Source organism: Mustela nivalis, assembly GCF_964662115.1.
Source record: "Mustela nivalis genome assembly, chromosome: 17".
NCBI lineage: Eukaryota > Metazoa > Chordata > Mammalia > Carnivora > Mustelidae > Mustela > Mustela nivalis.
Window position 1 is genome coordinate 23,255,718 of NC_139036.1, and position 27,737 is coordinate 23,283,454.

The 27,737-nt window shown below is 41.6% G+C and overlaps 1 protein-coding gene across 1 annotated transcript in view; it reads right to left on the reverse strand.

The window, feature by feature from the left end:
- The window catches only part of MYO1D (myosin ID), a 341,412-nt gene that overhangs the window by 75,476 nt on the left and 238,199 nt on the right, over positions 1–27,737 (reverse strand). The window contains 1 exon segment of the mRNA XM_082707407.1: positions 9,447–9,601. Within this exon segment, the coding sequence (XP_082563533.1) occupies positions 9,447–9,601 (155 nt within the window).

The following is a 27,737-nucleotide window of genomic DNA, read 5'->3' on the forward strand; positions in this document are numbered from 1 at the left end:
TTGGGGTTGTGGGTTTAAGGTCCATGTTGAGTGCAGAGATTACTAAAAAAATAAGTAAACTTAAAACAAACAACGGATGTTGTTCTACTGTTTTCTTGCTGTTTCATTGTTACTGATGAGAAATCCGTTGACACTTTTATCTTTATTCCTTTGTACATAATGTGTCTTTTTCCTCTGGCTGCTTTTAAGGTTTAATTTTTTTTTTTAAAGATTTTATTTATTTACTTGACAGACAGAGGTCACAAGTAGGCAGAGAGGCAGACAGAGAGAGAGGAGGAAGCAGGCTTCCTGCTGAGCAGAGAGCCCGATGCGGGGCTCTATCCCAGGACCCGCTAAGGCAGAGGCTTTAACCCACTGAGCCACCCAGGCGCCCCTAAGGTTTAATTTTTAATCACTGGTTTTGAGCAATCTATGATACACTTTGGTGTAGTTTTTTCATGATTTTTTTGCACGTAACTTCTAGGATCTGTGGGTTTATAAAGGTTTTATCAAATTTGGAAAGTTTTCAGCCATTATTTCTTCAAATACTGTTTCTGTCTTCCCCTTTGGTTGGGTACTTATTTATACATATATTAGACCGATTGGAGTTGTTCCACAATTCACTGGGGATCTGTTCCTTTTTCCAAAAATTTCTCTGTTTTGTCTGTGCTTCATTCTGGATGGTTTCTATTGCTTTGTCTTCAAGTTCACTAATCTTTATTTCTGCAATGTCCAATGTGCTGCTAATCCCATCCCGTGCAATTTCATGTCCAACAGTGTAGTTTTTACTTCCAGAAGTTTGATTTGGGTTTTTCCAGATACCTTCTGGTCTTCACTTGTTACAATGCAGTGACAGTAACTATTTTAATAGCCTATTCTTATCATAATGGATTGTATCATTCTGCTTTCCTGCAGACCTGCTGATTTTTGACTGAATGTCAGACACTGTCAACTTTACCTACTTAAATTCTGGATAACTTTGTATTCCTTTAAATATTCTTAAGCTTTTTCTGGGTTGAAATTATTTGGAAATAATTTGATCCTTTTTAAAAAAAAGATTTTATTTATTTATTTTAGAGAGTGAGAGTGCATGTGCATCAGCAGGGGTGTGGGGGGGAAGCAGAGGCAGAGGGAGAAGGAGCACCCCCCCACCCCGAGCAGGGAGCTTCCCATGTGGTACCTGATCCCAGAACCCTGAAATCATGACCTAAGCTGAAGCCAGATGCTTAACTGAGTCACTTATGTGTCTCTTGATCCTCTTTTTTCCCCCACATTTTCATTTATTTATTTTTAGACTCTACACCTAGCGTGGGGCTCAAACTCACCACCCTGGGATCAAGAGTTGCATGCTCTACTGACTGAGCCAGCTGGGTGCCCCAGTTTGATCGTTTTGGGTCTTGCTTTTAAGATTTATCAGAGGAAACCAGAGCAGTGCTAAGAGTAGGGCCAATTATTCCCCACTACTGAAGCAAGACCCTTGTGTGTACTATACTCCATGCCCTGTGAATGATGAGGTTCCCCAGTGTGGCTACTGGGAACAGGCAGTACTCTTCCCTCTCTGTGATACCAGGCCTTGTTACTGCTAACCTTTTTGCATTGTTCTTTTGTTCTCAGGTAGTGCTCTAATACACCTGCACTGATCAGTACTTAGATGAATCCATAACAGGGATCCCTGCAGGTCTCCAGAGTTCTCTGTGTAGCTCTCTCTCCTCTGTTACCCCATCCTGCAAACTTCAGCGGCCGTGGTCTCCCAACCCCCAGGTTCCATGACGGTTCTCCTTCCTTGTGCCATGGCCTGCATATTCTCTCAAGGCAGTAAGCTGGGGGAACGGTAGGGTCCATCTCATTTGTTTGTTGTCTTTCATAAATCATCATCCTTTATTGTCTGATATCCGGTGTGTTAAAAACCACTGTTTTGTGTATTTTGTCTGTTTATGGCTGTACCAGAAAGGAGAGTAAATCTCATCCTTGTCACTCCATCTTGCCTCAAGATGCAAGTCTGTCCTTTTAACTTGGAGATCTCTTCATAAGCTTGGTACAAAGGCCACTTCTCATTGATGAGGCGTCCCTAGAATATCTTTCCCCTCTTTTTGTCCCATGGAAAGACATACCCGGTCCTCTGTGTTTTAAGCCACTTTCTCTATACTTCTACAAACTTATTATGACTCAGACACTTGTCTCTCTCGAAGACTGCCAACTTCTTGAGGGTAGGACATGGGTCTCTGTATTTCTATGCCATAAGATGATGTCTGATGTGTGACTGAACCTCAAGAAATTTTTTCTTCTCCTTGTTTCTATGGTGTAGGCTAACCAACCCTGACTTTCATTTCATTTTTGCCATCTTACTCATTTGTAAGTATACAATTCAGTAGTGTGAAGTTTATTTACAGTGTTGGGAAACACTGCCAGGACTTTGTCATCATTATGCGAACAGAAATATATATATATATTTTAACTGAATGAACAAAATCAGTGGAGACCTTTAATCTTACACATACACGGTGGAACAAAAAAGGTTGATCTGCTCAAGACCTTAGAGCTAGCTAGTGGCAGAGCTAGGCCAGAAGCCACACTGTCTGTTTCCTGTCAAATACTCATTTCTACTAGGTCTGTTAACTTAATGCATATGCTAAACAGAGAAGACCAAGAACTACTTTGCATCAAAGAAGTCTCAGATGTGGAAAGCCAGAAGTTACTAATTCTGAATGGCATAATTTAGCTAGGCTGGGCTTGTTTTTACATTTTTCTTTTCTTTTTTTTCCCCCTTCATTTCTTTTGGTCAGCAAGCAATATAATATCCTTTAACAAATTGTTCCCTGATTTTTTTTTTTCTGACAAGGAGTTCTCGGAGTCTTCTAGTAATATAAGCTGCTTTCCATTTCCATTTCGTACCACAGTTTCTTTTCTCTTTATAGCCTCAGTCGGATTCTTTTCATTTTCTACAGTATCTCCAGGCCTGATATCCTTCCTCCTAAGACCGCGATATAACTCCTGGCTTCATTTGGTAATGATTCTACCTTACCAAAGACAGTGCATGGATTGAGAGGATTTTTTTTCTACTACGAACATTTTATGTGAATCCATCCACATTCCTAGTTGCTTTGTTTCTGTGAGAAAAGATATTCTAAAAGAATCTCATAATTTTAAAATTTATTATTTTTTGGTTTTCATATTTAAAATGACAATTATAGAAAATGTGCTATTCCACCAATTCTGAGTCAAGCTGAGAGGAAGTCTGAGTCTTTCTTCCTGCTGTTGTGCTCCTTTACAGGCCTCACAACTAAGGAGACATCTGTTCAGTCCAGACGCTCTCACACTGAAGGTGCATATGGGTTCTTCTGGGTTCCTTCTCCCTCTGTCTCTGTTCGCAGTGAGAATCCATTCCTCAGCCTTTCAGCTGGGGAGCTGGCTGATGCCCACAGCCTCTGGCTGTGGCTCTGAAGTCTTTTCCTTATTCCGCAGCTGCTGATCTGAGCAGGAATCCCCACGTCTCGTGTCCCTCCCTGTCAGCTTACTGACAAGGAGAGTCTGAGAGTACTCCTAGGTCTTTAGTTGTGGCAAAAAGCTGCTACTCCTAGCACACAACACACCCTGGCTCTTCCTGGAGCTCTCTTCATTGCTGACTTAGTATCTTAAAATACCTATTCACGTCTGTCCCTAGATGTCTTACATCGCTTAGAGCTGGAATCTTGCAACCAGTACAGGAGAGAGGCATTCCCAAAGGGAAGGAAATTGTAACAGAGTTCTTTTCTTTCCTAGACAAGGAGGGCTACGTTACCATCTTCTGGTTGGCAAGAGCCCCTATCCGGGGAAGGGGTGGAAGTGTCCTGCAGCCGGTGGGCCCCGGCAGCCAGCCTTGGCAGTCAACGGTAACCTCCTGGGTCCTCTGAGGGCCAGGCTGTGTTCTGAACACTAGGGCAACTGCGGCCAACAACAGAAGTGTAGTCCCTGCTGACATACATGGGGCTTGCATTCTAGCTGGAATATAGGTGATAAAGAACTGAGTAAACGTACAGTGTCAGAGGGAGATGAGAGCTGTGGGGCAAAGTTAAGCAGGGCGGGGGGATAGGGAGTGCTGGTGTGGGCAGAGAGGCGAACTGCTGTTCTCTACCAAGACGGCCAGGGAAGGCCTGATGATGTGGCACGGGAGTAGAGGGGAAGAGCGGCCCTCTCAGTGGGCCTGTGGCTGGGGAACATTTCCAGTTTCTGGCACTACAGGAGGTGGGCATCTCTTTCTGTGTTTTCATGTGTATCTATACTAGGAGGCAGAGGATGGTAGGTTGTGGTCACTCACTTTTCTCTCACCATCAATGAAATGCCTTCAATAATTATAATTTATTTTTTATGTTTTTATTTTTAAAAGGGTTTATTTATTTGACAGAGAAAAAGAGAGAGAGAGAGAGAGAGAGAGAGGGAACTCAAGCAGGGGGAGTGGGAGAGGGAGAAGCAGGCTCCCCACTGAGTAGGGAGCCTGATGTGGGGCTCGATTCCAGGACCCTGGGATCATGACCCGAGTCAAAGGCAGACGCTTAACGACTGAGCCACCTAGGTACCCCAATATTTATAGTTTTAAATGGCCCAAATACTCCATCAAGGAGATGGACTATAATTTAATTAATGAACCTCTATAGTTGGCTACGTACATTATTTTCACCTGTCTTTATTTTATCTTTAGCCAATATTTTAAGTTGTCATATATACAATGATTAGTAAACCTGTATTCAAGGAGAACAATCTGGGAAGACAGATCAAGGGAATACGTGAAAACGTGTACTTGGGGGTCAGGGACAGAGGAGCAGGAGACAGACATGGGAGCAGTGGGGAGGCAGTGAGCAGTGGCTGCTGGACCTCTGGTCAGGAGGCCACATTTCCCCGGCCCCCTGCCTGGACTCCCCAGGGCCAAACCGATGGCCTGCTTCTTGGGTCTGATTCTTGCCCTGAGTTAAAAGACCAGAAGCAACGGCATTCTTTTAATTAAGCAGATATTAAAGATACTGCTTACGTAATCAGGAGCTTACGAAAACCAAGAAGCAGATGGCACTGACTTCTGGCTCTCATCCCCAGAAACAGAACAGGAGAGAGAAGAAGTGTCTATGCCTGAGACTGGGTTCCACCGAGGTTTCCAGCATCCAGACAGGCGCATGCCTGGACAGCTGCTCAGGGCAGATGGGTCCACTGACAGCTTAATATCGCAGAGTTCCTGGTGACTCTGCAGCCCGGGCAGCCAACGTGAGACCATCTGCTCACGAGTGGGCAGGAAAGCTCCCCACCAGCAGGTGGCCGCTGCTGAGGCCGAGACACAAGCCAAACACCGAGGCGGCCATCTTCATAACCTCTGCTCAGCAGACCCGCCTGGCACACCGCTGGCCCGGCCGCCACGGAGGAAGAGAGCTCGCCCCGGGCCCCTGGGCCCACAGCCGGGCCACACATGACAAGGAGATTCCCAGAGGCTTTCTGGTTATTTGCTGGTTTATTCTGATCTTTTTTTTTTACTTTAAAAAAAAAAAATTTTTTTTTTTTGGTTGTGTTTTGTTTTTATGTGAGTATAGTTGACACACAATGTTACATTGAGTTTCGTGTGTGTCCAAGAGGTTTTATTTGCTTTTGTTTTTTCCAAGTATTCAGATGCTATGAGAGAGATCATTCAGTCAGAAAGCTCTTTTGTTTCTGTCTACTTTTCTGAACAGGGAAAGGAAATAACCATGAATTCAGAGCCACCTACTCCCCTCTAGAGATAAAGTGTTACCCATATCCTGTATACACCTACACACACATATAATGCAGACATACATGTCCTTACAGCTTTCTTATTGGCTGTATTTAAAATGAACAAAGGCTGGAGTGGCCTTCAGCTCAGGTCATGGTCCTGGGGTCCTGGGATCAAGGCCTGCATCAGGCTCCGTGCTCAGCGGGAAGTCTGCTTCTCCCTCTCCCACTCCCCCTGCTTGTGTTCCCTTTCTCGCTGCGTCTTTCTCTGTCAAATAAATTAATAAAATCTTTGAAATAAATAAATACATAAATAAAATGAACAAAGGTATTTTTAGAAAAGACTGTTTTTAAGTAGGCTCCATGCCCAACGTGGGGCTTGAACTCACAACTCCAAAATCAGGAGTCCTGTGCTCTCCCATGGAGCCAGCTGGGCGCTCCTAAAATGAACAAGGGCATATTAAAGCCTGTGAGAAGAACCACAGTAGAGAAGCCTGTTTAACTTCATTAGCATACCCTAGTTGCATGTGACTTGGGATCCCTGCGCCTTCTCTCTGGAGTAATTTCTGATCTGTGCAACAGAGCCAGGACTTGCTGCTCTGGCTGCCTCAGGTATTTCTGGATAGTGTGCTTGAGTTGTCTTTTTTTTTTTTTAAATGTAAAGATTATTCCCACATTTTTCTTTTTTCTTCATTTGCCTTTCCTTATTTTCTTTGTTGCTTCTTTTCATATTGCCTATGCATGGTTCTCTTGCTCTTTTCTTTCTGGTTTATTGTTTGCTTTGGTGGGGGGGCAGCTGTAAGTGCAGTTCTTGAGGAGGTGAGGGTGGCTGGTAGGGCGGTCCTAAAGGCTTCCTTTCAGGCTGTGACCTCACACCGCATCATCCTCTCTCCACACTGCTGTGTCCTATGCGTGAGGCCGCTTCTTCCCTCAGCTGGGTGTGTCCTTTCTCTTTACCCTGCTCCATGCGTGGGGGTCAGCACGACTTAGAAGTTTCTTTAAGGCCCCAGGCACTCTTGGACCAATTTGGTCACATTTTATTTAGGATTTAAAAAAACATCAGGGTGCCTGGGTGGCTCAGTGGGTTAAAGCCTCTGCCTTCCGCTCAGGTCATGATCCCAGGGTCCTGGGATCGAGTCCCGCATTGGGCTCTCTGCTCAGCGGGAAGCCTGCTTCCCTCTCTCTCTGCCTGCCTCTATGCCTACTTGTGACCTCTGTCTGTCAAATAAATAAATAAAATCTTTTAAAAAAAATCTCCACATGAAAGTGGGATTGGATTATAATTTTCTTTTCTTGTGCTATCCTTGTTTGTTTTGGGTTTAGCACTGTGTTGGCCTAACAAAATACAATGCCTTTTTTTTTCCTTCTAAATTTTTTACTTGTTCCTCTTGTCTCTGAAACTTGGTTGGAATGTTGCTCATAGATTTTTAAAACCTAAATCCTCTCTTTATAAATTTTTAAAGACAACCCAGATCTACTCTATCAATGGTATATTTTGTTATGTTGATCCCTTTCCTTCTGAATTCTAACCAGAGGATCTTTTAGAATATTCTTCAGGGAAATTATTGGGAGATAAAATATTGGTCTGGACTTAAACCCCTCTCACCTTTGGATTTCCACAATTAACCCAGGTACAAATTAGATCATGCGCCACATCACTGTACTTGTAAAACACAATATAATGTTCAGTCACACAATGATAAGACACTTGACAATAAAGGAAAACAGCTGGAACAGAAATCAAATTAACCTTGCCTCAAGAAGTCAACAGCAAGTTGATAACTAACACTAAGTCAAAATTCCAAGCCTGAATTTTCTGGGGCCTGGGATGAGGGATTTTATCTCTTATCTATACTTGCCCTTTTATTCACAGAATAGGAACATCATGAATAAATTATAGGGCACCTGGGTGGTTCAGTGGGTTAAGCCTCTACCTTCGGCTCAGGTCATGATCTCAGGGTCCTAGGATCTAGCCCCGTATAGAGCTCTCTGCTCAGCAGGGAGTCTGCTTCCCCTCCTCTCTCTGCCTGTCTCTGCCTACTTGTGATTTCTCTGTCAAATCATAAATAAATAAATAATGAAAAATCTAGCATTTTGACAGACTTCACCTCTTCCTTCTACTTCTAATTTTTAAAGACATTTATAATTCTTCCACATATTAAAGACAGGAGGGACTACAACTAGAAATGTTATTTCAGAATGCATATGTGAGGGAGAGAAAGCAATAGATAGTTCTAGAATCAGGTTCACATTTTCTACCACTTACAGAAGCATTTTAACAGGAGTTGGAATTTGCTAAACAAGGACCCAGATTGAGAAAAATACTTTAATTTCCCAGGCGAAAACCAGTCATGAGTGTAGGCATCCAAATTAAAATCGCTTGAATAGTCCTTACTTTGCTCGAACAAAATATTAGGAGGAAAATAAGCCTGCTAATTCGAGTGGCAGACATGACTGCGGAGATCTCCATTTGCCAGGTCTTTCCCTTCCATTCTAAATGCCACAGTATTTCTCTTGCCTCTCTTTGGCAGATGGAAGCGCATTTTTCAAAGGCCTATCTGTTTACCATTATTTTGGGGGTAATTCTGCAGTTAGATTCTTATTTTTTTTCCACCAGATGACCATTACAAATTTTTTAAAAATTTACACCACTGAAAATCATTTAACCACAGAGGCAAAGATCTACTTTGATCTAGAATACAAGGCTTAATAACATAAAATAAACGGTCTAGGCGGCGCACTTCCACAGTTACACTGCACATGCTGATCAGCAGCAATGAACACAGTCGAACTAGACAGGGGAACATCTGACATATGTCTTTGCTTAGAAGAAGAAAAGCTATGTCTAAACTAAAGAAAAAAAATCCAACACTAATAAAGAAGACTCAATTATTTCTGCCAACTTGGGAAGTGTCGTGTAGGAAGAGAAGGAACTGGAGATCGGGGTCCTTTCTCAGTCACTGAGTTTTGAGAAGTGGTCTTTTCCTGGCATCAGGGTGGTGGGGAGGCAGAGACAGTCTGCCACAATGGGAAGAAGATCTGACTTTGGAGTCAGAAACACCCTACCCCCAATACGCCATGACAGGAAGGAAAGCCCCATCTCCAAAACAATTCCAATAAATAACCAGACAAAGTCACTCACCTGCTTAAAATGATTGTTCACTGGTCCACACTGCTCTCAGGATCTGTGCTGTGTATATGTCTCACATCACTGTCCACAACACTCCCCTCTCCCTCCCCCAGCATCATCTAGGTTTACTGCGAATAAGCCCGTGCCACCCAAACTCCATGTTTTTGCACAGGTTGTTGCCTCTCTCAGAAATTCCTTTGGTCTTCACGGACCAATATGTCATCTTAAACCTGTCTTCTAATTTATATTCATATTAGACACACTCACTGATTATATCTGGAATAAACGAGAAGCAGTGATAATATGAATATAAAGTAATTTTTCTGTCTTTTGGATTTAGCTACATTTGGATTGGCAATGAAGAAATCACCAGTGGGGAGCTCTCATTGTTGGTTCAGCTGAAGGCTGGAGAACTAGACGATCATTCCTAATCTTGAAACCAAGCCTAGATGCTAATTTTGCCTTCTGTGAAACAGATACATGATTTTAGTTTTCTTATAAAGAAAAACAACTCAAATACACTGAAATTGGCCCAATATATAAGTTCAGTAAGAATTATATGTTCAGTAAGAATTACAATGAAAGATTTTATATGTTCAAAACCTGCCTCAGTTAGAAAAATCAAGTTTACCTCTTGAAATGATTCACCAGGACGCCAACAAGTTCTCCTATTCGACTCTCATGGGTTGGCTGTTTGCTGAAAAGGCAGACAATGAGGTCTTTGTTGTCTTTTGTATGGAACACTACAAGTTGGTCCTTTCCATTGGAGACGCTCAGACCAGTCAACTGCAAAGAGACAAAGCATGGAAAACTATTAAGATGGTTCTCAAAAGAATACATTTAAAAAATATATTTTGTAACTTAATAATTACTTCTGCTCAGTGACCCTGATGACTTCAGTTTTTACCAGGTCTTATGGAACAAGCAAAACGGAAGGAAACAATAAAGAGAAGACTAAAAATTTGTGACACTGTAAACAGTAAAATAATAGAGAAAAATCAATGAAACAACAACCTGGTTCTTTCAAAGGACCAATAAAATTGCTAAGCCTCTAGTCAGAATAGAAGTGAGAATGACCTAATTACCAATATGGGATGAAGGAGGGGATAGCACTACAGACCACACAGATGTTAAAAGGGTAACAAGGAAATATTCAACAAGTCTATGTACATAAATTCAAGAACTTGAAAGAAATCAAATAATTCCTTGAAAGTCACAAACTACCAAAACTCAGCCAAGAAGAAATAGATAACCTGAGTACTGCTTTATCTATTACAGAAATTAAATTTGTGATTAGAAACCGTTTGAAAAAAGAGGTGCCTGGGTGGCTCAGTCATTTAAGCATCTGATTTCGGCTCAGGTCATGATATTAGGGTCCTGGGACTGAGCCTGTGGCGGGCTCTGTGCTCAGTGGGGAGTCTGCTTCTCCCTCTCCCTCATGCTCTCTCCCAAATAAATTAAATCTTAAAAAAAAAAAAACTTTCAAAAAAATCCCCAAAACTCCAGGTTCAGATGATTTCACTGGTGAATTCTACCAAACATTTAAAGAAGAAATAACACCAATTCTCCATGTCTCTTCTTAAGGGGAAGGGAACACTTCGTAATTCATCTTATGAAGCCAGCATTATCCAGATAGCAAAAAAAGAAAAAGGCAGTACAAGAAAACTGTAAATGAATATCCAATAGCCTTCATCAACATGGATGTAAGAATGGCCAACAAAATACCAAAAAAGTCAAATCCAACAATATAAAGAATAATAATATAACACGACCAGGTGGAGTTTATCTAAGAAATCTAAAGATAGTTCAATATCCAGTAATTAATCAATGTAATCCATTGCTGCAACAGAATACATAAGGCACGTGATCATGTCATTTGCTGTAGAAAAAGTGATGAGGGATAGAAGCAGAAAAATGTTCACCTTTAGCCCAGAACGCTGACCTATAGCCTGCAGAGTCTCGATAAGGATCAAATAGATGCTGGTTGTTACATTCTTTTTTTTAATTAATTAATTTATTTTTAAAGAAGGTCACAAGTGCCTTCCTTTTTTTTTTTTTTTTTAAAGATTTTATTTATTTATTTGACAGAGAGAGATCACAAGTAGACAGAGAGGCAGGCAGAGAGAGAGGGAGGGAAGCAGGCTCCCTGCTGAGCAGAGAGCCCTATGCGGGCCTCGATCCCAGGACCCTGAGACCATGACCTGAGCTGAAGGCAGCGGCTTAACCCACTGAGCCACCCAGGCGCCTAGTTGTTACATTCTTAAAGGGTCTCATGACTCCCTATACATCTCATGGATAATAATTATCAAACTGAATGATAAGCATAAGCACTAGAAAAATATTGCGAGAGTAGCTTCACAAGTAGAGATTGAAAGAAACATTTATTTTTACTTTTTATTCTTTTGAAGATTTTATTTTATTTTATTTTATTTTTTTTAAGATTTTATTATTTATTTATTTGACAGAGAGAAATCACAAGTAGATGGAGAGGCAGGCAGAGAGAGAGAGGGAAGCAGGCTCCCTGCTGAGCAGAGAGCCCGATGCGGGACTCAATCCCAGGACCCCGAGATCATGACCTGAGCCAAAGGCAGTGGCTTAACCCACTGAGCCACCCAGGCGCCCTGAAGATTTTATTTTTAAGTAATCTGTACACCTAACATGGGGCTCAAACTCACAACCCTAAGAACAAGAGTTGCATGCTTCACTGACTAAGCCAGCCAGGTGCCTCTCGAAGAAATATTTATGATCTAATACTCTCGGCACGTGCCTGCCTCCTTGAGCACTAAGCATATACCCACCAGTTTCATACAGCAAAAGTGCAGCTCTTTCTGCTCATCAGTCCTGTCCCTATGCTACTTAAATAAGCTTACTAATGGGGCACATGGGTGGCTCAGTTGGTCGGGCGTCTGACTCTTGGTTTTGGTGCAGGATATGATCTGAGGGTTGTGAGAAGGAGCCCCATGTGGGCTCTGCACTCAGAGGGAAGTCTGCTTAAGATCCTCTCTCTCTCCCTCTGCCCCCAACCCCACCATGTGCTCTTGCACGTTAATGATAAACAACAACAACAAAAAGCTTACTAATTTGCACCGCAAAATGCCTGAAGAATTCTTTCTTGGCTGTTGCACTCCATGATCCACCAGCAACCCGCATGGGGATCATGGAGGGACTCTAAGGGCCTTGGTGTGACTTGCTAAGTCCTTTTTATCCCCCCAGCCTCTACTTCTTGTTCTTTTCCAGAGACGTCCTGTATAGTACAACGATTCTGAATGTGTCTTAGTGCTCAAGAGAAAACCTCTTGCCTGTGGCTAGACTACGGGGAAGTCAAACTCCTGCCACCTGGCTAGACACCAGTATCTTGGCCATGATGGCACTGGGCTCAGAAATCAGGCTCTCCCTGTTTTACCTGTTCTTTCCATACTTGCATTCTTCTCAGGCACAGGGCGGCCATACATGTCATTGGAATGGCCGCCCGTTTTAAGGCTCCCGAGTAAGGTTTCCTCCTAAATAACCTGGTGTGGTCCCTCAAGGAACATAAAATCTAAGATATGTCTGACCACAGCCTTCCCAATAGGGACCAGTGGGAGCTATTACCCAGTTGAGGCATCTACCCAACGAAGGGAGACTGCTCCCTTGGGGCTGGATCATGGATAAAGCTCTTGAGAAGGCTGTTCAGATTAGATAGAAGTGCGATATTTTTGATTTTTCATGTCTCTCATTTGCTGTTCCCCATGGGCTATCTGGCATTCTCCGTCTTGCTTTCTGATTTTAAGTACTTCTAGCTTAGATATATGATGCTTAGTATGATATGAAATAGCCGTCCTTCTTAACAAAGGTCATGGCCTCTACCCCATCTGTTAATACTAGATCTAGAGGCTTACTAAGGGTATCATTATTGGTTGCCAAATATATTAACTTCCCCAAATGGGAAGAGGCAGCCCCAATCTCTGTGGTGATTCAGTCCATTCGCTGGCACCTACTGTAGTCTAAGATGTCACAGAGAGGCAGGGAGGTGATCATCCCTTCTCAGATAGTACAAAGGTGTCAAGAGCGGTCCAGATCTGGGACACCTCCTGCCACTTGGAACCCAGGAACCAATAGCAATATCCCTGATGGAATGCCACTTGGGAGCTGAGAAGGATTTTGGTAATGGACTCCTCCTCGTTTGGTAGGAATTAACTATGGGATCTGTCTCTTCGATCCCAAGGATTCTTCTTTGGGCTGTCTCCTAACACACTGGAGTCCATTTGGACAAGAGGATATAAAGAAAAAGTGCCTCTTCTTCCATAATGATGCTTGGCCTCAATCATCTCTGAGGGATGATAAAAACAAAATGGCCCATTAACAGGTCTTGAAGGTTCAACAGTATTTATCCATTGGACCCTTTTATAGGTGGCAGGGAAAATGGACTGAGACCCCACAGGGTCAGCAGCTGTGATCCTGTACCAAATCCCTGATCTGCAAATCCTGCAGGGGCTCGAGGAAGCCCCTCTCCTCACCTCTACTCAATCTACCATCAGCGAACTGCCTCAGGTCCTTCTGATAATCTACCACCTTCCCTGTGTTCTGTATGTTCTTTGTGTGCTCCCCTCCCTTGTCTCTCCTGTAAACAGGTTGTTGCCAAGATTCTGTATCGTCCCCCCTCTTTCCTGAGTTACTGGTCTTCTCTTTGTTTGCTTCTTCTTTTCTGTCTCAGATCTGGTATGCATCTTGAGAGGACTGGATGAACACTGCCTAACAGCACTAGATTCCTGCTATATGGGGGGCTGTTTCTCCTTCATTCATTGCCAGGGTTAATGGCTATGATAATTGGAGCCAGTTGTCTGGTAAGTCTACCTTGAGATGGAGATCTTAAAGAACATTCCCACGCAGCTGCCGAAACTCTTTTTGCTTCAGGGAGGTTCCCTGTCTTCTCTGGCCCGACAGGGACGGCCTCTTTTCACTTTCTGTTGGTCGAAAGACAACATGTGTCTCTTCATCTGTTTGAGATGACGAGCTCTAGGACCGGGAGTTCTTTTTCACTGACCTTTGGGCTTTTATCTGCTTCCAGTCTTGCTGGTGGCACCTCACCTCTTCTGCTTCTACCTCCCCCTCCTCCCGTTTCTGCACCACCTTGGACACAGATTGCATAACCAGTTCCCGCACGTCCTCTGTGCCTCTGCTTCTCCTCCCCTTGCTATCGAGGAGTGAAGAGCATTTCTCCCTGGACTTACACCACCCACCTCAGATTTCCCAGTGGGTGTCCGAGATAAAAACTGACAGTGGGTAACAAACTGATTGGCTTTTAGAAGACCGGGGTATAACATATTAAGCTAATTTGAATTTGTTAGTTTAATTAAGGTAGAACATGTCTTTAGAATTATCAGCATTAAATATAAAACTTCTACTCTACCAAGGTTTACCACAGGTCAAATAAGCTCTTGTTATCTCTGTTGCAACTTGTCAGCAAAAAGGTGACTTCAATGATGGTTAATTTTGTCTCAAAGTTTTCGTGGGTAATTGTTAAGAACAAGTAGGGCGAATAAATGAAAGGCTTATAAGTAAAACTTTTAAAAAGCTTTCAAAATTTTGGGTAACCTGAAACTTTGAAGTTTTGCTAAGTTAAATAATGAACTGGACTGAATTAACTGGATATCTAAGTCTTTCCCAAATAAATATGAAAGCATTGTTTACTCAATGCAGGTTTGTGCTTTTGGCTTCTTACCATAGAGAAACCGAGGATACTTGGGTCTGCCGGTCAACATGTTTTTAGAATTTATGAACTGTGTTCATAAATCTCAGATCTAAAGAATTCTGGTATAAGAGGCTGTTCACAATTAATTGGTTACTACTTAATTTTCTCTGGAGATTAAGGTTTCTAAGAGTTAAAACTCTGCTAAATGTAATTAAGACTGATGGAAATAAGGAAAACAACTCTGTCTGCAGGAAAGTAGGGGACATATGAGAAAGATACAAGGAATGGGAATACCTTTTTTTGAGGGCAAAAGAAATTCTGTCCTAAAATGAGACTGGTTGCTTGGAGAGAAAAAGGCTTATTAGGACAAAATCCAAATGAAAAAGAAAGTTGCAGAAGGTTTGTGAAGGGAAATCTTTGGAAAAGAATTTTATGCATGGTCAGGACTAGGTTGAAATAAATGGATTTTAAAAGTATACAGGTATAGGGGCGCTTGGGTGGCTCAGTGGGTTAAGCCTCTGCCTTTGGCTCAGCTCATGATCCCAGCATCCTGGGATCGAGCCCCGCATCGGGCTCTCTGCTCATTGGGAAGCGTGCTTCTCTCCCCACCCCACCACCTACTTGTGATCTCTGTCAAATAAATGAATAAAGTCTTATGAAAAAAATTTTAATAAAGTATATGGGTATAGGGGGCTCCTGTGTGGCTGAGTTGGTTGAGCATCCAACTCTTGATTTCAGCTCAAGTCATAATCTCAGGGTCATGGGATCGAGCCCCACAGGGGGCTTTTCTCTTAGTGGGGAGTCTGCTGGAGATTCTCTTTCTTTGCCCGTCCCCTAGCTAGCACGCCTGCACGCCTGCTCTCTCACGCTCTCTCACTCTCTCTCTCTAGTAAATAAATATATAAAAAATAAATACATTTTTAAGGAAAAAGGAAAAAGGAAATTCTGCTCCTCTCCTTGTAAAAGACAAAATTTTCCTGGACTCTTGGGTCTGCTCTTCATAAGAAAATGTAAACCAAGTTTTTCTTGTTGTTGTTGTTTTTTTTAATGTCTTTTCTTTATCTGCCCAGAAAACCAAACCTGTCTTTATCAGGTCTTTGATTACTTAAGAAGGTTAAAACTTCTCAATGTTAAAGGAGGTACGTGTTGCTAACAACTATATAGCTCTATGTACAATCTCTTACTGCCAGTTTGGTTAAATGTAAACATTAAATTTATGATGATCTGTAATCATATTGAAGCATGTGCTTGGAACTTTCTGAGGGTTTTAACCAACTTCCCAGATATGTGAATTGTAAACGAAGTCTCCGGATGAATTAGACTTATTTGGTACGTTAAGTTATGTGGGAAGCGCTGTCAAACAAACGATGAGAAACTTTAGGTCATGTTGTATGGGTGGATGCTTACCTGTTCTAGAAATTAATGAAATTCCTAGAGCTTTAATATGTTCTGGTATAAGGTCATCATTTAAAATTTTAATTATTAAAACACTATGTGTCACAAGAATAACTACCTTTCATTGTCAGCTACTTTATAACAAGCCCTCCTATCAGATCTTTAACTATGTCTATTTTTGAATCTTTTGTCATTTATAGTTACTGTTCTGATGCTCTTGTGGAATAAGTTTTGTCTTCAAGGAGATTCAGGAAGAGGACTTTGACAAATATTTATTTGAGAGAGAAAGAGAGTATGCATGCATGCAGGAGGGGGGTGGTAGGGAGGGGGGAAGGGGCAGAGGGAGAAGCAGACTCCCCACTGGGGACCCTGAGATCACGACCTGAGCCGAAGGCAGACGCTTAACTGACTGAGCCACCCAGGCGCCCATATCTTTAAAATCTTAAGACTAAAATGTGTCAAAATATCCAAAACTAACAAAAAAAGCTGCATTCAAGAAACAAGAATTAGTAATATGGGGCTAAATAAATTGAGGAAGATGATTATAGTTTTTATGACTCTTATTTGAAACACTGCTAGTTCTCTAATGTTTGCTTCTCCAGATTTAAGGAAACTTTCTCTTAAGATTTATGGAGATGTGATAAAGTATTCCTTTATAAACCAATTGAAACACTGAACTCTTCTTTTTACTAGAACCCTCCAGAATTCAAACTCTCAGTAAGTATTCTTTCTTTCATGGCAATTATAGTTACTTGCAGAAATTCAATAAGAATCTGTTCTCCTATCATTTCTCAGGCTTTTGGCTAAGATCAAGTGAAGAATGTAGGTTCTTCATAAAATTAAAAATAGAAGTGCCTGGGTGCCTGGGTGGCTCAGTGGGTTAAAGCCTCTGCCTTCGGCTCAGGTCATGATCCCAGGGTCCTGGGATCGAGCCCCGTATCGGGTTCTCTGCTCAGCAGGGAGCCTGCTTTCTCCTCTCTCTCTGCCTGCCTCTCTGCCTACTTGTGATCTCTGTATATCAAATAAATACATAAAATCTTAAAAAAAAATAGAAGTACCTTATGGCCGGCAATCACACTACTAAGTATTTACCCAAAGAATACAAAAATAATAATACAAAAGGATACATGCACTCCGAAGTTAATAGCATCATTATCTACAGTAGCCATATTATGAACAGCACAAGTGTCCATCAATTGATGAATGGATGAAGTGGTATATACACAATGGAATATTATTCAGCCACAAAGAAGAATGGAATTTTGCCACTTGCAATAATGTGGATGGAGCTAGAGAGTATTAGCTAGGTAAAATAAGTCAGAAAAAGACAAATACCATAGGAATTCACTCATATGTGGAATTTAAGAAACAAAACAAATGGTTGGGCCCTGGGTGACGCAGGTGGTTAAGCATCTCTCGGATTTGTCTCAGGTCATGATCTCAGGGTTGTGTGATCGAGCCCTGTGTTGGGCTCTGTGCTCAGTGTGGAGTCTGTTGAAATGTCTCTCTCCCACTCCCTCTACCCCTTCCCACACTCTTCTCTCTCTAAAATAAATAAATCTTAAAAGAAAAAAAAAAAAAAAGAAATGAGCAAAGAGGGAAAAAAAAAAAGGAGAGAGGAAAACCAAGAAATAGACTCTAAAGTTAGGGAACAAATTGAAGGTTACCAGAGGGAGGCGGGGTGGGGTGGGATGGATGAAATTGGTGATGGGAATCAAGGGCACTTGTGCTGAACACCAGTGATATATGAAGTGTGGTATTACTATACTGTACACCTGAAACAAATATCACACTATGTTAACTAACTAGAATTTAAATCATACTTAAAAAACAAAAACAATCTGTTCTCCTTGTAATGGGACGCCACTGGAAATGTTGGTTATACTACTAAGACTTTGACAGGAATGCTGTACGTGAGAGAGGTAGTCATAGACTCAGATATCAGACAGCTTCAAGGAACTAAGGTTGACTTTATGGAGCCCATAAAGCCCCTTTGAGATGCTGGTCTGATCCCTTGCTTCCGGGTTCCGAGCAGCCCCACCAGGTGAGTAAAGAATGTCACTTCCTGGCAGGTACAGGAAATCTTGGGATATTCTGGAAACCTTGGGAAGAGGAATACACCCAATCTACTAGTACTGCAGGCAAGTCTGATGACAACTATTTGGCATGGCTCTGCTCTTGCATGGCTACCAAAGAGTTCAAGCTAGAGATTCCTTATACAAAATTCCACCAAAGCAGATTTTAAAGGATCTCTATGATCAATCACTATTCTTGCTGAGCTTATGTAAATAACCAGGCTAGGTTTGTTAAAACTGGCCTTGGTTTACAAACAGATCAGTCTTGATTTGGCTATCTGGAAATCAGGGTGAATCTGGAGAGAAAAATTATGTTCCAATAACGTATCCTTATGGATGTTAGGTTCTACTTTTGTCTTTAAATGTTTGTTGTCTGCCTGAGCTAGACAACTTGAGGTCCACTTCAGAGATACTGCCATAATAGCTCATGTATTGGTAGATAGTCTTCCTGCTTGTTACTCCATGGGGATAATATAGAACCTCATGGGCACGTGATTATTTAAACACCTGGTCAATGGAATGGACTCCCCAACATTGCTCAATTCTGTGTGGCCGGGATAATAAAAGTGCTCCTTAAAACCATAACCAATATGATACACCACCCCAATACCAGCACATATAGTGACATTTCCATCACTAAAATGAATGTTTCTTGCTGGCCTATGGTAGATGTTACATGGGACTCGTAAGAGACCCTTCTCTTATCTTCAGATTATCTAAATGTTAACTGAATATGCCAGTTCACAGATAGGCTGAGGACAACGAATTCCCCAGCTATGTAGTCCTTTCTATTGATATGCCCAAGGTGGATATATGTAGCTTACTCCCACAAGAGGACAACTAAGCCAAAGGCCTTTTTGTACTGAGAACAGAAAAACCATACCCTGATTCATGGCCCCAAAGTACTCACCAAATGGGATGGATCCTGCCCACCCCCACCAAAGCTGGGATAACTGACAGCTTTGCTAGAGATTGGATGAGATGACAAGGCCTCAGATGGCTAGTACCTAATGGAACACAGTTGTTAACGTGGGCCAAATTTGTGGCAGTGGATTCCACCAGGCTGGACTGGAAAATATACTACAGGGCATGCTGGGACGCATGGCCACAGCACCAAGACTACCCAAGTCCAGGCAATCTTCTGTATCTAAAACAATGGACAAGATCCGTGTGTTATTGCTGTGACCATATGACATGAATTTTTCTCCCATCAGGTTTAGAGGATGTCATACGGCACGTGGAGGCCCTTGATAAGTAGACAATTAAGGCCTTAAATGGTTCTCAAAAAAGCATTACACCATTAAACACTGAAATGATCCAAGTACTCAAAGCAGTTCTACAAACTAGAATGGCATTAGATGTCTTAATCGCAGAACCCGGCAGACCATGTGCCATTATTACAGAGAATGTTGTATCTACATTCCAGATTATGACAAAAATACAACGGGATTACTTACTGGATATGAGTCATCACACTGGTGCTCTTACATACCCTCCATTGTCACCTAATGGTATTGGTTACATTTCCGGTCAGGACGTGGACGCTCTTATTTTCTCTCTTTTAAGATTTTATTTATTTCAGAGAGAGAGGGGCATGTGTGCACGAGGAAATGTAACTGGGGGAGGTGGAGGGGCAGAGAGAGAACCAGGCTCAATCCCAGGACCCCAAGATCATGACCTGAGCTGAAGGCAGACACTTAACCGTCTGAGCCATTTAGGCACTCCACTCTTCTTATTTTCATTGTAATAACAATCCTAGGGGTACCTGGGTGGCTCAGTCAGTTGAGTGGCTGGATCCTGATTTTGGCTCAGGTCATGATCTCAGGATCCTGGGGTCTTGCATGGGGCTCCATGCTCAGTGGGGAGTCTGCTTGAGATTCTCTCTCACCATTCTGCCCCTCCCCCCACTTGTACTCTCTTTCTCTCAAAATAAATAATTAAAGCTTTAAAAAACCAATAATCCTAACGTGTTGTCCCTCTCACTTTGTCTTCTCCTATTGTTGAGATATGTGCAAGCAGGTACTAACTGCTTTGCTCAGCTGACAGACGATCCTTCCTACTTGAAACAAATTCACCTTCATGTTCACTCTTGACTCTATAGCAATGGCTTTCCATTATAACTACCTGTAGGGACAGACACTGACCAGTTTCATTCCAGAGGTAGGGACATCCCTACGACCCCTGTCAGCTTGAAGAAGTTACAGAAGATGAGCCCTTTGCCCTTCAAACCTTAAGGATTTAAGGACCAAAAATTGGTCAGAAGAAAACGATGAGGGATGGAAGCAGAAAAATGTTCACCATTAGTCCAGAAGGCTGACATATAGCCTGCATCGTCTCATGAAGGATCAAAGACGTGCTGATTGCTACATTCTTAAAGGTCATGAGAATGACTGCCTGTACATCTCACCCATAGTTCATATCCAGCTGAACGATAAGCACCACAGAAGTCTTGTGAATGTAGTTTTCTTTTTTCCAATTAAAAAAAATTCTTTTAGTGAAAGTAGGTTTAGAAGTAGAAATTTGAAAAAAAAAATTATGATCTAATGCTCCCTGCACATCCCCTCCCCTTGAGCACGAAGCATATAACCACCAGCTTCACACGGCAAAAGTGCAGCTCTGCCCACATGTCCCATCCCCGTGCTATTTAAATAAACTGACTAAGTTATATCATACAATGTCTCAAGAATTCTTTCTTGGCTGCTGCAGTCCACAAACAACCCCACAACAAAAGCACTTGACAATACTTAGCATCCATTCGTGATAAAAAGCTATCAAGGAGCCAGGATTAGAAAAGAACACAACCTGGTAGATCACATGTACATAAATGCCTCAGCGAACACCACACTTAGTGGTGAAAGACTGAAGGTTTTCTGCCGAGATAGGAAGCAAGGTGAGGACTTCCATGGCCATTGCCGCTGGGCAACATCAGACAAGAAGCCCTAGCCAGTGCAATTAGGCAGGTTTAAGGAAATTTAAAAGGAAAAGGAAGAAATAAATGTCTCCATATTATTTTGATTACATGATTATCTACATTAAGAAAAAAATCCCAAGGAATCTATAAAATAGCTCCTAGAACTAATAAGTAGGTTTAACAAGGTCACTGGTTCTTGTTGGTCACAAGGCCAACACACAAAAATATTTCTATATATTAGTAATGAACAACTGGAAATAGAATTTTAAAAAATTTAAACAAATTTTAAGTATGGTTGACATATTAATTTTGGAAACAGAAATTTAAAGACAAAACTACCCACAGGAAGTCTAAAATAAAAAATACTTAACGTATAAACCTAAAAAACATGTACACAATCTATCTATTGAAAAAATACAGAATGTTGATGAGAGAAATCAAATGAAAATGTTGACAAAAGGTATAAAAGAAAAATCAAAATTAACACAGAGATAGTATGTTCATGGATTGGAAAACACACTATCATCAAGATGCACATTTTCCCCAAGAGGATCTACAGATTTAATGTAATCCCAACCAAAATCCCAGCAGAACTTTTTGTGGATATCAAGAAGCTGATTCTAGGGGAGCCTGGGTGGCTCAGTGGGTTAAAGCCTCTGCTTTCGGCTCAGGATATGATCCCAGGGTCCAGGATCAAGCCCCGCATCAGGCTCTCTGCTCAGCAGGGAGCCTGCTTCCTCCTCTCTCTCTCTCTCTCTCTGCCTGCCTCTCTGCCTACTTGTGATCTCTGTCTGTCAAATAAATAAATAAAATCTTAAAAAAAAAAAAAGAAGCTGATTCTAAAGTGTGTATGGAAAGGCAAAGGAACCAGAATATCCAAAACAATATGAAAAAGAAGAACAAAGTAGAAAGACCCACTGTAGCTGATTTTCTTAATAGAAAGTGACAGTGATGAAGATAATGTAATTGTTAAAGGGATTATCAAAGGGAAGAAAACAAAGATTGGTGGACCAAAGTGAAGAATCAGAAATAGACACCAATATAGCCAACCAGTTTTTCATTAAGGTACAAAGGCAATTCAATGGAGAAAAGATGATTTGGACATTTGGGTAACTTGGACCATTTGGACAGCCACATGCAAAAGAAATAAACATCAACTTAAATCTCACGCCTTATGTAAAATGAATTCAAAACGAATCACAGATATAAATGTAAAATGTAAAACCATAAAACTTTTATTAGAAAACACAGGAGAAAATATCTGTGACCTGGGATGGGGGCAACATTTCTTAGAAAAAACACCCAAAGCGCCACTCATAAAAGAAAAAAACGGGTCAATTGAATGTCATCAAACTTAAAGCTTGTCTTTGAGAAAGACACTGGCAGGAAGATCAGTGTGTAAACAACTCTTCAAATTCCACAAGAAGAAAGCAAACAATTCAATTTAGAAATGAGCAGAAGATTCCAAGTCCCTTGGCTGGCAAATCAGCACATGAAGAGACGACATCATTAGCTAGGAGGGAAATGCAAATCAAAGCAGAGATGAGGTACCACCACAAACCCGTCAGAATGGCCAAATAAAAACAAAAATAAATCAACGCCAACAGCAAAGTGGGAACACCAAAGAGGGCGGAGAACAGCTGGGACTGGGAAATGAGACAGTCACAGGGAAAGCAGTCGGCGGGTACTGAAAGAGTTAAACACAGAATCACCACGTGACCCAGCAATCTCACTCCTACGCATATATCCTCGAGATGTAAAAACCCTATGTTCACTCAAAAACGTACACAGGAGTGTTTATAGCAGCTCTATTCACAGTGGCCCCAAACTGGAAACCACTGGATATCCATCAGCAGGTGAATAGAGAAACAAGGCACCATATGTCTATACAATGTAACGCTATCCAGCAATAAAGGGAATAAACTCATGATACAAATGACTGGTAGGCAACAGCGCGGACAAATTTTGAAGGCATTATGCTGAGTCAGCCGCAAAAGGTAACATGCTGTACGGTTCCGTTTATGCGATATTCTCTAGAAGAGAGAACACTACGTATGGACAACAGATGGGTAGTTGTCAGAGTTCAGCGGTAGTCTGACCCAGGGGAGTTTTTTGAGATGATGCACACTTGTGTGTCCTTGGCTGTAGTGGTGGTTACACAAATCTACGCATGTGTTGAGACCCATAGGCTTATATACCGACCACCACCAAAAGCCAATTTTATTACATATAAATATAAAAAGTAGAGCTCTTTGCTTATTTTGATCCCCAGATAGTCAGTCTGCTTGGGTCAGTAAAGCAGAAACCTGCGTGATTTTTCACTCTGTGGGTTTGTTCTCCTACTGCAGGAAATACCAAAGTGCCACCTCCTGGCCACCACAGGTGCTGTCAGCCCTGCGATCAACACTGACAAGCTAGCCGCTGGGGGGAATGCAGAGTGCCAGGCTGCCTGGGAGGGGGGTGCGGAGGCATGCCCCAAAGATGCTGAAGGCACAACCCTCGTTGTAGGGGATTCCCAATCCAGCTGGACCAGTGGAACAGACAAATAAACAACCGAAGAACATTTTAACAGTCCATACATTTGGAAGCCCTCTTAGTTCCATGTCCGCATTTTACAGATACGGAAATTGAGGCTCCAAGAGATTAGCTAATTTGTGGACCTTGGAACTGGAATTCGGGCTTTTAGACTGAGTCAGAACCACGTTCTTTATCATAAGCTTTTTCAAATATCATGCACAAGTTAACATAAGTTGCATAAATAAATATCACTAAACATCAAGTGAATAAGTTTTCACAGGAGGTAAGTTCTTAGATTGACTTTAAAAGAATAACAGGGTCAGCGCTTAAAGGAGAGAAGGAAAGATATTCAAGGCACTGGAAATCATCTCACAAACCCATGCAGGTCATTGGCTTTCTGAGGCCACCGGTAAGAAGTTATATCAGTCTTCCTGCCACTAGATGTAGCCCATCCAGACGACTTTACATGATTAAATTAAAAATATCTCTTTTATTTCTAAAAGCATTTTAGGTCTGTGATGCTTCACTCTCATTTGGCTATTTTAGATGCAAAATTTAGAACTGAGTTTATATATCCCTTCATGGGAGAGTCTGATTAAAGCCTAATAAAATGAGAATTTTAACAGGAGTAACTTCGTCAGCACATCCCAGGAGCCTTGGCTGCAGCAGTGCAGGGAAAAGAGATTCAGTGGTGTCTGCTGAAACCATCCAGATGGAGGACCCCTTCCTAGACACTGCCTGGGCCAGAGGACTCTTTTCTCAGTCCCCTTCCCATTGCAGAGTATGGGCTTCTCCTCCTGCCTGTTTCACCCTGTCTGGCGGCCAGATGCTGCTGTGCATAGGAACTCCTCTCTTGTAAGCCCAGACTATGGGTCAGAGCTCTGGAAGAAAAGAGGGACAATAGCACCCAATTTCTTCTGCTACACAAATAATCAAAGATTAAGCTCTGTTGTCACCCAGGTACGATACACAGCTCCCAGAATGTCCCCTTGTGTTCTGGGAAACAGGCTGGTAAGTGGGGAAAAGCCATGGAGAGAGGATGACTTGGGCACTAACCCCAATTCAGCTATGTGATTATTCAATCATGTGAGGCATCTGTCTTCTACAAAAGAAGGATCACACTAGATGTCTTATCTCCCCTATAAGATTATGGTAAAGGATCAAATAGCCGCAAAGATAAACAAACAACACCCCACCCGCCTTCAGGGGGTTTTACCCTCTAACCTAAAAGAAGATAGACGGCAGTACCTGAAAACCTTTACATGAGTTCCATGGAAATGGAAGGCGTCGTAGTGAATTACATCTGTTAGGGCAGGGGTTGCGGCCTCAGCCACAGCACAGAAGGAGGTTTCTCTGAACAAAAGTGAGACTGCTTATCAAGGATTCACTCTGTTAGCTGCCTTCTTATGTCTCATCATCTGTGGGATCTCTGTGCTATGATGTATCTAAACCTTCCTCTTCTTTGGTATTCAAGATTCTTAACAGGGCAGATACAGTCTCTGACCATAACCGATCTCATTTCTTCCAGATCCTCCTCAGCAAGGAGGACCCAGCAGGGGATGCAGCTATAGATCTGGCAGTTCAGAAGGAGAGGGCTTCGGCTGAGAAAGGAAAGCAGGTGTCCTCCTTTGCAATGGAGTCTGGGCAAGAAAGCAGAGCAAAATAGAAAAAAAAAGATTCCTAACACATAGTTGCATTTTTTTAAAAAAGATTTTATTTATTTATTTGACAGACAGAGATCACAAGTAGGCAGAGATGCAGGCAGAGAGAGAGGAGGAAGCAGGCTCTCCACCGAGCAGAGAGCCCAATGCAGGACCCTGGGATCATGACCTGAGCCTAAGGCAGAAGCTTTAACCCACTGAGCCACCCAGGTGCCCAGTTGTACTTTTAAGTACAAAAAGACCAATATTAGAAAAAGAAATAATTCTGAAAGATAAACATGATAAATTAAAAACACAATGGTTCAAAACATCAAGTTGCACATTTTAAATATATATACAATTCTTATCTGTCAATTATGCTTCAATAAACACAGAAAAAAAATAATGCAAGCAGTAAATAACAACCAGATACCACAGAAATAAAATAATAATAGAAAAAATTTCCCAATGTTGAAAGATTTCAGTGTTGAAAGATTCCAGTCTTTGGATATAAAAGAGCCACAGATACCAGCCCAACTTAAATAACAAGGAGTCATATGGAAATGTAGCCCAGGGAAAGTTTTGAATCTCTAGAATAAAGGGGATAATATCTTCAAGTATCTGGGTACAAAAAATAAATTTTCTACACAGGAAAATAACATTCAAGTCTACATACTTTTAAGAGTTTAAAGAGTTTATTTATTTGTTTGACAGAGAGACACAGCGAGAGAAGGAACACAAGCAGGGGGGAGTCGGAGAGGGAGAAGCAGCCCTCCTGTGGAGCAAGGAGCCCGATGTGGGGCTCGATCCCAGGACCCAGGACCCTGAGCCGAAGGCAGACGCTTAACGACTGAGCCACCTAGGCACCCCAAGTCTACATACTTAAAAAAAAAAACCTGTCTCCTCTGTCTGAAAATGTAGAAAGGCGTGGAAAGAGAAGAAATATTAATTTTGTCATCATCCACAGGAGAAGAGAAGTAAATCTATTTTATTCTTGGTCTTAAGAGATCAATTTAAACATTTAACAGTAACCAATAAATTATTAGACTTAAAAAGAACATAAAATTTTCTAATCATTAGTAAAAAAGAAAATAAGTAAATTTGATCAACATAGCAACTAAAAGAAAATAAAAGGAAATATCATGGAAGCATTAAAAATAGCCAGCATCTAAACAATATGATTAATTTAGGGACGCTTGGCTGGCTCAGTCAGAAGAGCATGGGACTTTTGATCTTGGGGTCATGAGTTCGAGCCCCATGTTGGATGTAGATATTACTAAGATATAGTAAAAAAGACTGTGTGGTACTGGCATAAGGACAGACTTATAGATCAAATGGACTAGAACTGAGAATAAACCCTTATATAATAAACAAACAAACAAATACATAACACCGCTAAATTTAAGAAGAGAAAATCTTGTCCGTTGCTATAAGAAACGTGAATAGGATACAACTTCTTTATTGGGTAAAGAAGAGTCACAGATTAGGGCAAAACCAAAATATAACTATACACTGTTTATAAAAGATGCACCTAAGAGAAAGACATAGCAAGATTAAAAAAAACAAAGGAAAGGGCGGCAAAGATACGTCAGAAAGAAAGTGGGATGGAAACAGTTAATGACAGACAAAACTCCTAGACAAAACCCACTAAACTGTTTTATATGGACAAAAAGTTTTATATGGACAAAAAGTATAATTTAAAAAGTGAAAACCACCTGGGTGGCTCAGGTGGTTAAGTGTCAGACTCTTGGTGTCGGCTCAGATCATGATCTCAGGCTCCTGGGACTGAGCCCCGCCTGGGGCTCCACGCTCAGCAGTGAGTCTGTCTGAAATTCTCTCCCTCTCACCCCTTCCTGCATGCTCTCGCTCTCAAATAAATAAATAAATAAAATGTATTATATTTTAAAATAAAGATACAAAATGAAAACCGCCTCTTCATGCACTGAATAATGAAATAGAACCTTATTAAGCAAAACTGTTCTAACACAAGAAGAATGGACTGGATTGTGAACTTAGTGGGTGACCCGGTCTTTGGCCATTCAAGTAAACAATTGTAAGTGAGGGAAGAGAGAGGCTGAATAACCAATAGATTTGACTGCCAATTAAATCAAACATCTATATACATTTAATACGGTCCCTGAGACGTTTACCTATATTTATCAAGTGTTGGGGAACAAAGCAGCACCCCCTCCCCAATCACAAAAAGCAGGATGTGTGTTGGTCATATGCTCTAATCACAGTGCAATAAAGCTGGCAAATGATGAAAAGGTTAATAGCACAACTTCATCAGTCAGGGCTCTTTACGCAGCCCCTGGACTGAAGGACTGTAGTTGCAATTACAGATAATAAGTTAATGAGAAAGAGAATTTGACACATTCAAGGATGCAGCTAAAGCTATAATCAAAAGAAAACACGTGGTCTTAAATACTTTCATTATTAAATAAGGGAGTAAGTTAAAAGACAAAAAGCTAGGGAGGGGCACCTGGGTGGCTCAGTGGGTTGAAGCCTCTGCCTTAGGCTCAGGTCATGATCCCAGGGTCCTGGGATCCAGCCCCGCATCTGGCTCTCTGCTCAGCAGGGAGCCTGCTTCCTCCTCTCTCTCTGCCCGCTTGTGATCTCTGTCAAGTAAATAAGCAAAATCTTAAAAAAAAAAAAAAAAGTGCAAGTCATGTTTAAAAAAAAAAAGCTAGAGAAAGAATAAAATAAATCAAAA